At 53.8% G+C, this 14019-nt stretch overlaps 1 protein-coding gene across 3 annotated transcripts in view; it reads left to right on the forward strand.

Annotated features, from left to right (window-relative positions):
* The first annotated feature begins 1578 nt into the window (after positions 1-1578).
* The window catches only part of RHBDL3 (rhomboid like 3), a 47231-nt gene continuing 34790 nt past the window's right edge, over positions 1579-14019 (forward strand). For 2 of the 3 annotated variants that reach the window (XM_019750723.3, XM_074319996.2), the window contains exons 1-2: positions 1579-1996; positions 3568-3591. In XM_019750723.3, coding sequence (XP_019606282.1) covers positions 1886-1996; positions 3568-3591 — 135 coding nt within the window. In that variant the 5' untranslated portion in view covers positions 1579-1885. Of the gene's footprint in view, positions 1997-3567; positions 3592-8225; positions 8358-14019 lie in introns of those variants that run through there. The other variant, XM_074319997.2, reaches the window with a different exon arrangement.

Below are 14019 nucleotides of genomic sequence, written 5' to 3' on the forward strand. Positions count from 1 at the left end.
GGCAGAGTGGCCAATCCCTCTTGAAGTGCTCTCCCTGCTCCTCTGGAACCACCCACTCCCTAGCCCACTTCTCCAGTCCCAAAGATCTAAGTGTAACACAGCCAGCACCCAGCGGGTCCTGCAAATGATATCAGGAAGTATGTGTGTTGGGGTGGAGGCACTGACACTGACCTCAGGGGGACCAACAGGCCCCATGCTTCCCATTGTCTTTTGGGGCTTCATTCCACACAGGAGTCAGCCTCTCTTCTGTCCCCTGAAGGCTGTTTTCAAAATCACACCCTAAGCAGAGAGTTTTATTTACAAGGAAATCTTGGCAGGATCTTGACTTGTTAGTAGAGTAGAGATGGGGGAGGGTGGTGAGAAACAAAAATAGTTGAAATGATCACACTTTCTGAAACCAAGATGAAAATTGGTGTCTGTAGCAAACTCACCTAATTAGAACGAAGTTAATTTCCTTCTCTATGTTTAAGGGGAACAGTCATTGTCGGGTGAGATGGTCACAGGTTGGATCTAGGGCTGGAGTTATGTGCCTGCTTGATGGACATGACAGCATTAATTGCAACTTTCATTATTGGAAAAAAGCCTCAGTTTCTGAGCGGTAGCGAGAGGGGCAAAGGCCGTGAGTGAGTGGGTGGGTGGGCAGGTGATGAGAAGGAAGAGGGGTGGAAGGGACAGCCTTAGTATGGGCTGGGGACCGACTGGGAGACATCGCCAGGAATGAATCCTCCTGGGAGAACTTGGCACCTGTCCCAGCCGGCCACTGGCACAGAGCCTCTGCTTTGGGGAGACAGTTTCCCCTGGGAAACAGCGCCATTTTTTTTTCTTTAAAAGGTTGCTTTGCTCTAACTTCATTCCTACTTACTTTAGTTTTTTTACTTCCCCTCTCCCAGCTGGGGCTCTTCCCAGGGCTGACCTCAATCACCCCGGTCAAATGAAGCCAGGGCACCGTCTTATAGCTTTGGATGTAGGGAAGGCAAAATTTAGGGTTTGGGGTCTGGGACGCCCCTACCCGACGTATCCCATCCCCAAATGACTGGGCCTACCTGGACTGCCCAGAATCTGAGACCCAAGTGAAGAGAGATGGAAGGGTGATCGGGATCCTGTCCTCTCAGCATCCTGCCCCCAGCTCACTCCCAGTTAACCCCGACGTTGCCAACTTAGGGAAACCTCCTGCCTCCTTCACGCATCTGCTGCCTCCAACTGATCGTTAACCCGATGGGTCTTGGGAAGTGGGCACTGCACCCCCACCTCCACCCCCGGCCCCATGCGGAGAGACAAGCCCGGACCCGGGTTGGAATCGGGTGGTGATGGGGGCCAGGGACAGCGCAGCCCCATCCCCGCCCTGGGCCGTGCAGCCACTTGCCCGCCAACCCCGCCGCAGCCCTCCTCCCTCCCCTGGCCGCGGCGCTCTGACCGATTTGGCCCGGGTGGTGGCGTCCGGAGGGGGGGGCGTGCGGGGGATGGCGGTCCCCGGGAGCAGCCCCGCCCCCGCCTGCGCGCCGCCCGCTAGGAGTCCGCGGGGAGGAGGAGACTCCGGCGCGGAGCGGGGGCCGCGGGAAGCGGGAAGGGAGCGCGGGGAGCCGCGGGGCCGGGGCCGGCCCAAGGGCGCCCTCGCCTCAGAGCCCGGCGTGGGGGCTGGGACGGAGGCGGAGGCCCGCGGGCCGCGAGCGCGTAGAAGTTTGGCGGCGGAAAGGCCGGCGTCCCGGGGTCTCGCGGCGGCGCAGGGGTCGGAGCCATGGGGGCGGGCGCGGGCGGCGGGGCCGGCGCGGAGGCGGCACGGCGCGCACTGAGTCCCCCGAGCGGCGCGGCCGCCGCGGCGCAAAGTTAGCCGGGCGCTCCGGGACGAGCCCCGCAGCCGCTGGCTGGCGGTGGACCCCGCTTCGGCATGGGCGAACACCCCAGCCCGGGCCCCGCGGTGGCCGCCTGCGCCGAGGCTGAGCGCATCGAGGAGCTGGAACCCGAGGCCGATGAGCGGCCGCCGGCGGCCCCAGAGGACGTGAGTGCCCCCTCCCCCGCCCGGGCAAACTTTCTAGGGGGTCTTGGGGGGATAGCTACCCCCAACTCGCCCCCGTGGGGCAACTTGGAGGTTTCAAGGTGACGCGGGAGCGCCCGGGATTGGCCGGGTCCCCGCGGGCTGGAGAGGGCGGAGGGACCTGTCTCCCCTAAACGCGCGAGCGCCACCCCCTCTCGGGCTCTGGCGGCTTCCCTGCGGGACACAGCCCCCGTCACTTTGCTGGGAACCCATCAGCCTTTGGATCCCCCTCCCCGCGGCTGGTGCAGTGCCCGGGACACGGCGTTTTCCCGCAGAGGCGGCCGCGTCACAGCAGTGATTCCCCCTCCCCTCCCACTCGCGACCTGAGGGCTCTCTGAGCCCAGGGAAGGAGCGGGCGTCTCAGAGTCGCCTGAACCCGGCAGCGCTGACCCGTCTGGCGACCCCCTACTTGGCTCCCGGATTAGCTCTCGCCCAGCACCTGCCCTATCGCGACACTGATTGAAATTAAAGCTGGCTGCTGCTCCTGAACCCGGCGGGAGGAGGGAGAGGAGTGCTGGGAGAGGTTTTGCTCCTAGAAGGGGGCTGCGGAGTCCTGGACCTCGTCGGTGCCAGCGACGGTCCCCTGGCGAGGATGGGAAGTGGCCGCCCCACAGGGCTTCCCTGCCATCTGCTGCTCGAGACTCCCCTCCTTGGGTCCTGGGAGTCATCACCGCGGAGCGGGCACTGGGGAGTCCTGGGAACTGGAGTTTCTTAAGCTCCTGCCTTCCGAGGTTACCCTGCACAGAGGTGGAAAACTGGGCAGACGCTGGGCCCTGCCGCGTCGCTCTTAGCAGAGCGAGAGGAAATGGGAGTGAAGCTAGCGCCGACCCCTCCCCCCCCACACCCCTTACCAAACCTAAGCGGGATACTCTGAATGTGCCCCGGGGAGACTGAACACCTTCCCTTCCTTTGGCTCACGTAATCAAACCTCTCACTTGCCTCTGGTCCCAAAGCCCTGGTAGAACTTCGTGTTCTCACCACTTAGATTCAGTCTTGGAAGAGACTGGGTGGGTTTCAGTGCATTGGAGGAGCCCCTTCCTCCCAAACTGCAGGCAAAATGTTAGTGCTTGTGCAGGGGTGAGTTTTCCTGAGTAAGGGGTTTCTGGCTGCTAGCAAATTGAGACTGCTGCAGCAGGTCTGAGGGAATGAAACCTGGGCGTGCATTCCCAGGCCAGGGAGTAGATGTGGATATAAGCTTTACAGGTATTAGAAGTTATTGGAGGCCCTCGACAGAGTTGGACATCTTTGTTTAGTCATCTTTCAGAATCACCCTTGTTCTGCTCATCCCTCTTGCCCGCCTGTCTTGGAAAGAGGGACACTCCTGCCTCCTCCCTCACCTGAGTTCCCTCCCTTTACTCAGTGCAAACTCATTTGGGGAGCTCTTCCCAGGTGTTCCTTGGTCTCCTGTGGTGGGTCCCTGAACCTGGGGAGCGTCTGGGAGGCTATGTCAAAATATTAAGGGGCTGCAGAAACCTTGGTGATAAGTGTGTTTCTTTCTCTCCTCTTCTCTCCTGCATGGTCTCCCTCTCCACCAGCACTGGAAAGTCCTGTTTGATCAGGTACGTGAGCAGTTAAATCCCCCCACCCCTTCCTTCCAGCTCTCCCCGAAATGTCTCTCTCCCTGCTTGCGTGGGCTTCCCTAGCTCTGCACTCCTGAGATGGTGACGTTGGGTGGGGGTGTGGCTTAGTGCATCTCTGGGACTGAACGGCACTGCTCTTCACTGCTCTCCAGGTTTCAGGAGGAGCGGGTGGGCTCTACTGAGAAAGCCTTCCCTCCCTTTTACCCTCAGCTCCGCTTCCTAGAGCTGGGTTTATACTATGTGGAAATTGGACAATGCATATTGAAAGCCTGGGATGTTTGCTACATGCCAAGGGATTGCAATCAGGGCTGGAGAGGTGGGGGGAGGGCTTAGGTTAACTCCCTTCTCTGCCTCCACCATCATAAATCCATGGCCACCCCAAAGTCAAATCTGCATCCTTGGAGAGTGACTCACAATAGGGGTTCTTTTGAAAGTTGACTCTAATTTTGTGGCAGGAATGGAGGGGATTAGGGAAATTAGTAAGTGATTATTTGCCATGCCTAGAGTCTAGGTGTGGGGAACGAAGTTGGGAGTGCCAACTTTGGAATCTGGAGATGAACATTTGACCTTCATCAAAGAGAACAGGAAATGGTTCTCTTTGCTTGGTACTCATGTAGTGTGGTGCTGTGTATTTCTTTCTGTCTCTGTTCCACGATGCAGAAGGAGGAGAGGCAAGAGATGTCCCACGGTGGGGAAATAGTGAACATCGGGGTCCTGGGGTGACAATGATTGTGCCATGAGGTTTGTACAACTTTAATACACCAGTCTGGCCAGAGGGAATGTGTTTGGTCAGAGAGGGAGAGACAGCAGAAAAAGTAGCTTGGACCAGACCTTATCCTGTTGTAGGCAGGGGAAGCCTTTGAATGGTTTGTTATGGGATCCAAGCCATGCTTTGGAAAGATTCTCTTAATACGTGATAGTGGGATAGTGGTACAGACGAGAGATGCTAGCTAGGAGACTGCTGCAGTGCACGGACCTGAGCACCTTGGCGTAGAAGGTGACAGTAAGACTGGAAAGGAAGGGGGCATGGTGACGGGAGAATTGGAAGATCTCACTGGACCTGACTACCTGAGGTGAACCACATATATAACTTTGAGATTCTGAATCTAGGAGGGAAAAGGAGAAGTCAGGGTTGGGGGGAGGGGGTAGCAAAATGACAATTTAGGTTTCAAGCAAGTTCAATTTGAGGAGCTAGCTAAATGCAGATGGCCAAGTGGGACCAAAGACGTGGAACTGCAGCTTGAAAGACATGGCAGGCCTTGGGTGGGGATGTGGGGGTGTCACCCACTGTAAGACAAGGCCTGGGGTGGGTTTGGGGAAAACATCCAGCAGTTCCTGTCCCGATGGGGTGGTGCTTCTCTCCCTCTGCTCCTGAGCGCCACCCACTCTCCCTCCATCGAAGAGTACAGCAGCTGCTGGCCTGATGCCCTGAGGCAGGAGGGAGCCGCTTGCTGCCACTCACACCACGGCCAGCAAACTGCCAGCCCTTCGCACCTCTTGTCGGATTTAGAATCAGAACCTGGAACACAGTGTATCCTTCTTTTTTTCTCTGCTTGTGTCAGTCTCTCTCATTTGATTAACTTCCCTTGCGGGTCCCTGTGTGTGTGTTTACATTTTAAAATGAACTATTTGGCTGAATGGAGGAAAACTTTTAGCAGGAAGAATTTGGAACTCGAGGGAGCAGAGAGGATGTATAGCACCGAACAGCAGAGGGTGGGCTATGAAATCCAGTTTCTCCCACTGGAGGGAGGTCCTGAATGTCACAAAGACCATCTCCCTGCTTCTGAGAAGGCCCACTCAGAAACCATTCTGGACAAGCAAAATGAATTCTAGGAAAGAAACTCTCAAAACTTACTTTGGACAAACTATTCTTTCTCACAGTAAGTTTTGCCTATCTACTCTCTGTCCCTGGGGCAACATTAGAAGCCCATTTTTGTCATCTTCCTTCCTGTTGGTGCTTTGTATGGAAGCAGAGCTGCTCCAAAGCAGGGCTTGACCTCTGGCAGATATTCAGCCCCTCTGCAATTGTCCCCCAACTTTGTGAAGCCACCCCTGGACCATTCCCCTGATAGGGCTATGTGAAGAGTAGGAATGAAGCTGCACAAATGGACACACAACTTCAGAAAGATGCCAGATTATTCAGAAAGCTAAGTGTTTTATCCTTCTTGTCCCTTCCTCGGGGTCTGTTTAAAGGTAGGATTTGGTGATGGTGAACTTGGTGCATGTTGGAAAGCACATTTGGCTGCGGGTTGCAGGGCCTCCCTACCATCTCATACTGAATTAGACAGCCCTGCCGAGTCACACTGTGGTGAATGGTGTGGGACTCACACCACACCTGTCAGAGTCCCTGCAAGCTGATGCGACCCTGGAGTTCATTTTCCAGAGGTCAGTGGGGTGGGAGGCTCGCTCCAGTCAGTCCTCCTTGCCTCCAGGAGCAAGGGGACACCAGTGGTCACCTGGTTTTAAACTGGGATCTGCTGGGACCTTTTTCTAGGAGGAAGGGATAGAATTGGCCCAGTCCCTCCATGCTGTCTAGTTTTTCAGCACGTAGAGTAGTTTTGACCCAGTATGAAGCTAAGGACCCCGGGGACAAGAAGCCATGACCTTGCCTTTTGGTCTTATGTGGTCACCCCTCAACCAAATGGTCGGGATGCCTTTTGTGGGAGTTGAAGGTGAAGAAAACAGGTGTCCCCAGTCCCTTGGAAGTTTATCCAGCTGCCCCCCTGGCATTCTGGGCATTTGTCTGGTCTGCTCAGGCAGGTGTGTGGCATGGCTTCCCTCCTCACCCCTCCTTAGTCTTTCCCATGCATCCCAGAAGTTGCAGCAGGCAGGAAACCTGTCCCATGTATTTGTTTCCTATTTTAACTTCTGCTTGGGAATTGTCTCTTCATATCTTCGGGATCTTCATGGTTTTCCTAAATACTAGATTTTAAAGTTACCATAAATATTCGTCTATTGTTATATCATGGTATTTGTAGTGTGATAATACTATATAGTATCATATAGTATCATATAGTGTCATATAGTATTATCATACTGTAGTATAGTACGATATAGTAAAAGTGTCTTATTTTTCTATTGTTGAATCTGTTGGGCTTTCCCATCAGGATTCCTTCTGTTACTTCGGACCTGAGACAGTTTTCATCCCTTTTCAGATCTCATAAGTATACACTTCTACTTTCTATAGTTTTTCTATGATTAAAATAAAATCTCGTGCTTTACGCCCTCCATCCAGGTCTTATTCCTATCCAGTTACACCAGCATCACCTATGAAGAAACGCTTCCTTTATACGTTGTTTGAGAAATGGTATCATTTGGTAAATTTTTATGTGTGGTTGGGTGTATTTTAGGTTTCTGATCTGTTCCACTGATATTTACAATTTTGCTCAGGTAATGTACTTTTTAGTAATTGCTTTATACGCGTATTTGTTCCATAGCGTTCCTACAGGCTCCTCTTTTTAGGGTTATGCTTTGATAGTCTCACTCTCAGCCCCTTCCTGAACTCCAGGGAGGTGCCCTCACAGACCCAAGGTCAAATAGCCAGATGAATGGCAGATGTTGGCCCGGAGCCCAGTTAACCCATAAAGGGCTTCTGGGGCTGGAGAACCATTTCCAGGTTCACCCTCACAAATGCATTTAAGATCTGCAAATGTTTAATGAGTAAAAGCGTTTGGAGCAGAGTGGTTAATTCACACAGCACAATTGCTTTCAAGTTCAAACAAGCAAGAGGAAAAAGGAACTGATAATAACTTGATGTGTCTCCTTTTTTCCCTTCCCCTGGGGAGTATGCATTTCCCAGACCCCAAAAAGAGACCCCAACTTTGCTGATCTCCCAGAAGAAAAGTGGACAAGTCTTAATGGTTCCACTGAAATTATAAAGTGCGATAACCAGAACACTAGGCTGCTTAGGTGGGCTGCTGACGACAGAAGCCTGGATATAGAATCAGGCAGACCTGGATTCAAGCCTTACCGACTTTGTGATTGGGGGCAAGTGACATTAGCTCTCCGAGCCTCAATTTCCTCCTCTGTAAAATGGAAGTGATCCTCTTTAATTCCAGGGTGACTGTGGGAATTAAAAGGAAGTGGAAACTCTTCACAATGTCTGATAGCCAGTAGACAGACATTCACCAACTGTCTCTTGACTGGGAATCAGAGAAGCACAGGGCCACTTCTGAAATCCAGATCCCCACAGGAAAGGCAGCAGCCTCTCTAAACCAGCTCCTTCCCAGTCCAGGCCCCTGGGGAGAGCCACTTCTGAGCCCAGAGGGTTTTTCTGCTTGCTTTCCTCAGTGTCTCCCTTGCCCAACCCCCTTCCCTCCAGCCTGGTGGTCTTCCCTTTGCTTGACCCTGAAGCCCACCTCATTTTCAGTCCTTCTGCAAGCTGGCTTAAGGGGGTTCTAGTTGCTGGCAAAAGGTTCAGATGAGACTGCTGAATGGATTAGTGAGGGACCGCAGAAAAAAAACACCTGTCCCATAGTCAGGGTCACTGGGGGCTACCCCTGGAACACAATTAACTACAGAGAGGGGTTCCCAGAGAGGGACAAAGCCACTGCACCTTCAACCCCTTAGCAGGGCCCTTGAGGCTGTGGACTTCCCTACCCTTCTGCCCCAGTGACCCGTCACTCATGCTAAATTAACGCTTTTATTCCTGACCACTCACAGAAATGCACTGGATAGCGGTTGAACAGTGGGACCAAGGGATCTGAGATCGTATGCTGTCTGGCTGGCTGCCTGACACATAACAGGTACACACATGTGCAAGCAAACAACAAATCCAACTACAGCCCTGCATGAGTTGTCCTGGGTTCAAATCTCCTCTCCAGGAGCAGGCGCTGACTGTGGACCTGCCTCACTCATGTTGGCCCTCGGGGGCTGTTACCACCTCACGCACCATGGGTCATTAGAAGGTGGGTAGAAGCATCTTGTCCAAATCACTCATTTTGCAAGCGAAGAAACAGAGATCAGTGACCTTCTGAGGTCACATGGTGCAGTCGTGTCAGAGATGACTACGGCCCATCTCTGCTGAGTTCCTACCACCAGGCCCTGCAGACTTCTGTTCATTTACTTGTCACGCTGAGTGACTAAGGCAGTGGAGAGGATGCACATTCTGACTCAAGTCCCAGTTCTCCTCCTAGCTGTGTGGCAGTGGGCAAGCCAGGTAACCCCTCCGAGCCTCAGTTTTCGTTTTCTCATCTATAAGCTGCTTGGAATAATCCCCTCCCCTCGGGGTTGCTGTGAGACCTCACGAGATACGTGTGTGTATAGCACTTGGCATGGGATGTAGTGAGCACCTGATAAATATGGTTGTCGACACCCTGTTACTGGAATTTCAAGAAATTAATACTGATTTTAAAATAATCTCTGACATGGAGTAGTTAGGTCTTGAATCAGAGTGTCTAGACCTCCAATCTTGGGTTCTTTCCACCCTAGCAAGCTGACTTCTTCAGGACAGGAGCTAGACAACCCAGAGAGAAAGGAGAGAAGCTTTGGGAAGGAGGCTGCCTGGGGGAGTGCTGACGCCCAAGTGTTTCCCTGCTGCCCACTGGCTGGCGGCCTGCATGGCAGTGGGTGAAGGATGAGAAAGGTTGGGCCCAGGGCTCTCTCCAGTGTTAAGGAAATGAGTCACTGTGTATCTCCAGTTGTGAACCCCTGGTGGTAGCCCCCTCGCCCACTTGCCCCCCCATCAGCACTTTTGAAGTAAGATACAAGTTTAAGTTGGAAAATGTTTCTTTGAGAGTAAACATTTGAGTGTCTCCTGTGTGCACATACGTCCTTGTCTTATTTTAATCTCTCTGTAGCCCTGTGAGGTGAGTGGTACTTTCCCCCTTACAGAGGAGGAAACTGAGGCCCAAGGGGGCGGGGCTTGCCCAAAGACACAGCCAATGAGGACCTTCTGCAGAGGAAGGGCTGTGTTTGTGCACAAGGCAGAGGGCCACAAAAGGGGACAGAATGTGGTCACCCTTCGTCCTGCCCACCCTGCTCCTGGTCCGAGGTCTGCGTCCCACTCCCCCTTCTCCCTGGATTCTCTCCGTGCTCATTCTTTTGGTGGCTTCCAGGAGAAGCAGCAGGAGGACGTAGGTTTAGGCTGAAGGGGTAGGGATGGGCAGATGTGACATCCCATCCCCCCCTCCCGCCCCCCTCGCTCCTACTTCTCCCTCTCCCTGCCTGGGGCTCCCCTGGGACTCCTGCTTTGTGGCTGTGACTCGGCTTTAGTCCCCAGGCAGCTGTGATGGCTGGGCCTGGATGAGTCAGCACGGGCATTACGTCTGTTCCTGGGGACCCAAGGGGCCTGCCTCTGAATCACAGCCCTAGCTGCCCCCTCAGAGTCTGTGCACCGCCAAGGCCTTCTTGGGGGGCAGGGCTGTGAAAGAGCAGAAGCAGAATCTCTGTCAGGTGGAGGGGGCCAGGGCCTGGTGGAAAGAGGTGGCCCCCCACTCCTCAGTACCCACCTAATGCCAACTTCCTGCGTTTCAGGGGAAGCCTGAGAGCTCTTCTTCCCCTCACGGCCCGGGTATTGAGAGAGCTGGGTAGTTTTCTGGAAACATGCTGATTGTCCAGAGGCTCAGCTGGATTCAGGCCAGGATGCCTGATTCTTTGCTGAGGGGCGGGTGTTCTCGCTCCCTAATCAGCCTATGAATCTCAGATCCTGGGGTTTACTGTTTGACCTACAGGAGGGGGAATGCTCAGGAGCCTGGCTGGGGGCTTCTGAGAGAAGCCCCTTGAGAGAGATGAGCTGCCTCTGCAGACCCCTGCGGTGGTAGCTGAAGGAAGAGAAATAATAACGGAATCCTAGAATCACCCGAGCTTCACCAGCTGTCAGACGCCTGGCCAGTCCCAGGGGAACATCAGGGCCCCTCGTGCTCCATGTGGGGAGACCCAGGAGCAGGAGGGGTCAGACCTGTTTTATAGGAAGCAGTCCCTGTTCTTCCAGGGACACTTGAGGTCTTTGAAAATCCACTCCCAGCCCCAGCTTGGAACAGGCCGCATGGCACCCCATTCTACTCACCAGGAGTGGCTTCGGGCAGGTCCTTGATCTCTGTGTACCTCAGTTTCTGTATCTGTTAAATGGAACTGATCACACTTATTCTAGGATTGGTGTGAGAATAAAAGCGATAAAATATTGGCGAAAATCAGTATTTCAGAGGAGAAAAGTCAGGGGAATGGTGTGAAGTGGTTTTCTCTATGAGGTGAATTACCATCCTCATTTGTGAGGAAGGAGAACTGGAAGAGAAAGCTGGTACTCCCCTAACCTCGCCTCCTGACCCCGGCAGCTGCAGGCCTGGACCTAATTTATGGGGCTGTAAATATCCATGAATGGGCCACTATTCCCTGGTGGGCTCTGGCTGTTGGGTGGGGACAGCTCTGCTGAGCCATAACCCCCGGGCAGCCTCATTAATTCTTCTCTGCTGAGAAGCCGGGCAATGGTGCAAGGAGCCAGCAGATGAGCCGTGGTGACACCCCACAGGGGCAGCTGCCTGCACCTTCCCCCGTTCCAGCACACTTGCCCTGTGGTCATTTCCAGGGCTCATTCTGTCTTGGGGGACAGAAGAGCCAGGCTGAGGGTGGAAGCCTCCCTTTGATTCTAGGTCCCAACCTTTCAGACTGAGAGGCCTTCACCAGGTTGGCACCCCAGGTGCTGCCTTTGGGGTCCTTGAAAGTGCCCATAGCCCCTCACTGAGGTCCTGGGCCTCTCTAGATCAAGAATAGGGAAAGGGTCCTCCTGGGAGAGAGAAGGGAATGCAAATGCTGCGAGCTGGGACCAGACGTATAATTGTCCTGGGAGTGAAGTTTGTGCAAATCACACAGAATAGTTGTAAAATAGATGTGTTCCTTTTTTAATTTCTCTTCTGCTTCACTGCTGCTGGGTAAATTCTGAAGCGTCGGCCTGGCTCACTGGCCTGTGGGGGAGGGTGGGAAGGGAGAAGTGGTGCCGCTGTCCTGGGTGCTGAGCAGGCAATCCCTTTTGCAAGATTTGTTCTCTGAGAGCTCAGCCCAGTGGCCCATCAGGCCAGTCACTGACTGCTCAGCCTCTCCTGGGGCCTGCCATCCCCCTCCACCCTCTGACTGGAGCCTGGATCTGGCAGACTTCTAACTTTGCTGAAGGACTGCAGACAAAGCGTCAACTGCCTTGAAAGCCTGCGCCACTCATAAGATGGAGGCCAAAGGCTGGCTTGGAACCACCAACAACAGGGCCGGGCTTCACAAAAGGGAAACATGATTCTGCTATGGACTCATGCATTTTCCCCAAAGTGTGTTTCATGGAGTGTTGCCGTGGAAAAAAAAAATATACTATGATCAAAGATCCAGTAAGTTTGGGAAATGCTGGGCGGAAGAAAATCAGACAAGTTTCTCCGCTGCAAAACCTTATAGAGATCTTAATATGGTTTTCTGCATCATGCCCTTCCTAAAGGGTTTCCCAAACTTATGGGACCACAGAACCTTTATTTCATGTAGTATCTTGGGCCTGGTAAAGGAGAGGATTGAACTAGGGTCTCCCTAACTTTTTTTTTTTTTCAGCCACAGCACCTTAATGCTGTGAAAACACGCACTGGGAAATCCTGAGCCAGTTGTAGTTCATACAGCTGACCGGACAGAGAAAAGCAAGGCTGGACTAACCAGCCCCCATGGAGAAACCCCAAACTGTCCCCATCTGTTTTTTTCCTACGTCGTCCGTGTCTCACACTGTGTGCTCACCACCCAGAGCGCCTGTTCCCACCTGACCACTGACTCCTCCCACGTGGAACTAGTTTCTTTTGTTCTCTACACCCACTTCCCCATCCACACACTGAGCGTGATGCCTGCCACATAGTCAGTTCTTAGTAGATGTTTGTTGAATGAATGACAGGATTAAACTAGGGTCTCCCTAACTCTTTTTTAGCCACAGCACCCTAATGATGGGAGAGTGCAGCCTCTGGGCCCCTCCACCTGGATGTCCGTCCATCGGCACTAATTATCAGGCGTTCAAACTTGGCCAACCCAGCTCTCGATGCCCTGTTTTTCTACCCATGATAGTATCTGCTTCATAGGGTTGTTCTGAGGTTTAAAGGGCGGGACGATATAATTCATCATCCAAATTGGGACCATTTTGAGGGTGGATGGGGCACTAGTCATGTTCAGACAGTAGGTATAAACCAGGCAAAGCAGGACATAGGGTGATGTGAGGGTCCAGTAAAGCAGTGCCTGATACCTAGCAGGCATTCCACATGTACAGCTCTTACTGTACTGTTCAACCAGGGAGAAGGCAGAGGGCCAAAACATAAAACAACTCACGGGCTGCTCAGCAATCCCCGTCCCACCCCTGTGAACCCTGGTGGTCCCACAGCGCCTAGAACTCTGCAAAGTAGTGTGAAAACCATGGAGGTTCCTTTCAGCTCGACTGGACCATGGGTTATGATTCCCTGGCCTGCTGCCTGTCTCCCCAGTGTCACCAAGTGACAGCACAGACCACCCCCACCCCCCCCACGTGGAGCTGTCTGATCCTGATTCCGAATTTCCCATCACCCTTTGAGCAAGGATGCAGAATAGATGAGCTGCCCCCATGGGCCCTAAGCGTTGTGGGTTTCTCTTTCCCCATCCCCTGTTTGCATGTGGTGTGCTTATACGCTCAGGGGTGGAATGTACCCCCGTACACCTCCCTGAGAAGAGAGTTCCTACCATGTGACTGAGAGAAACTGAGTCAGTGTGCTTAGTGATCTGCACAAGATAGCACAGCATCTGGGGGCAGGGGTATCCCCCGACTCAGAGACGGGCGACGGAGCCCTAGGTGGCAACAATATAGAGAGACTTCGGTGGGTCCTTTTCCCAGCCTAGGTCATAAGTGTGTTTGTTAGGAAGGGGTCCAGGCCGGGACATGGGATATATGGCAAAGTGTGTGTGGGGCCCCTGGCTAGGGGAAACTGGCGACCTAGAGGATTAAGGGGCCAGAGGGCTGGGTGCTGTGAGGATTAAAGTCCCCTTGGAGCCTGCCCCCACAGAGCCTCTCGCTGCTTTTTGCATGGCCCAGGCAGGTGGGCAGGAGCTGCGGGAGGGGCGGCCCCTCACTGTGTGTCTTCCTCCTCCCTCTGCCGCCTGCATCCTCCACTCAGCCTGAATGTGGACTTGGCCTCCCCCTCCCTCCCCAGCGCCGGGCCCTATTCAGGAGGCAGCTGCAGGATGCTCCTGACCCCTGGCTCCCCGCTGGGCCCCTGCCTGTGGCCCATTCACAGCCTCAGGCCTCGGGCTGCCCCGCCACCCTTCTATCAGCCCGTCAGGCTGCCTCCAACCCACCCAGCCCAGACCTCATCCCAGAGCGCTCCATCGCTGAAAGCGGGTGAATCCAGGGCATGAGGCTCCTGTGCCTGGGAGCTTCCGGGCCTTCGGCGCATTATTAACAAGGAAATTGCATTGGTAGAGTGTTTCCCCCAAAGC

Source organism: Rhinolophus sinicus, chromosome 12, assembly GCF_057876585.1.
Source record: "Rhinolophus sinicus isolate RSI-liver-muscle chromosome 12, RSI-T2T, whole genome shotgun sequence".
Lineage (NCBI taxonomy): Eukaryota > Metazoa > Chordata > Mammalia > Chiroptera > Rhinolophidae > Rhinolophus > Rhinolophus sinicus.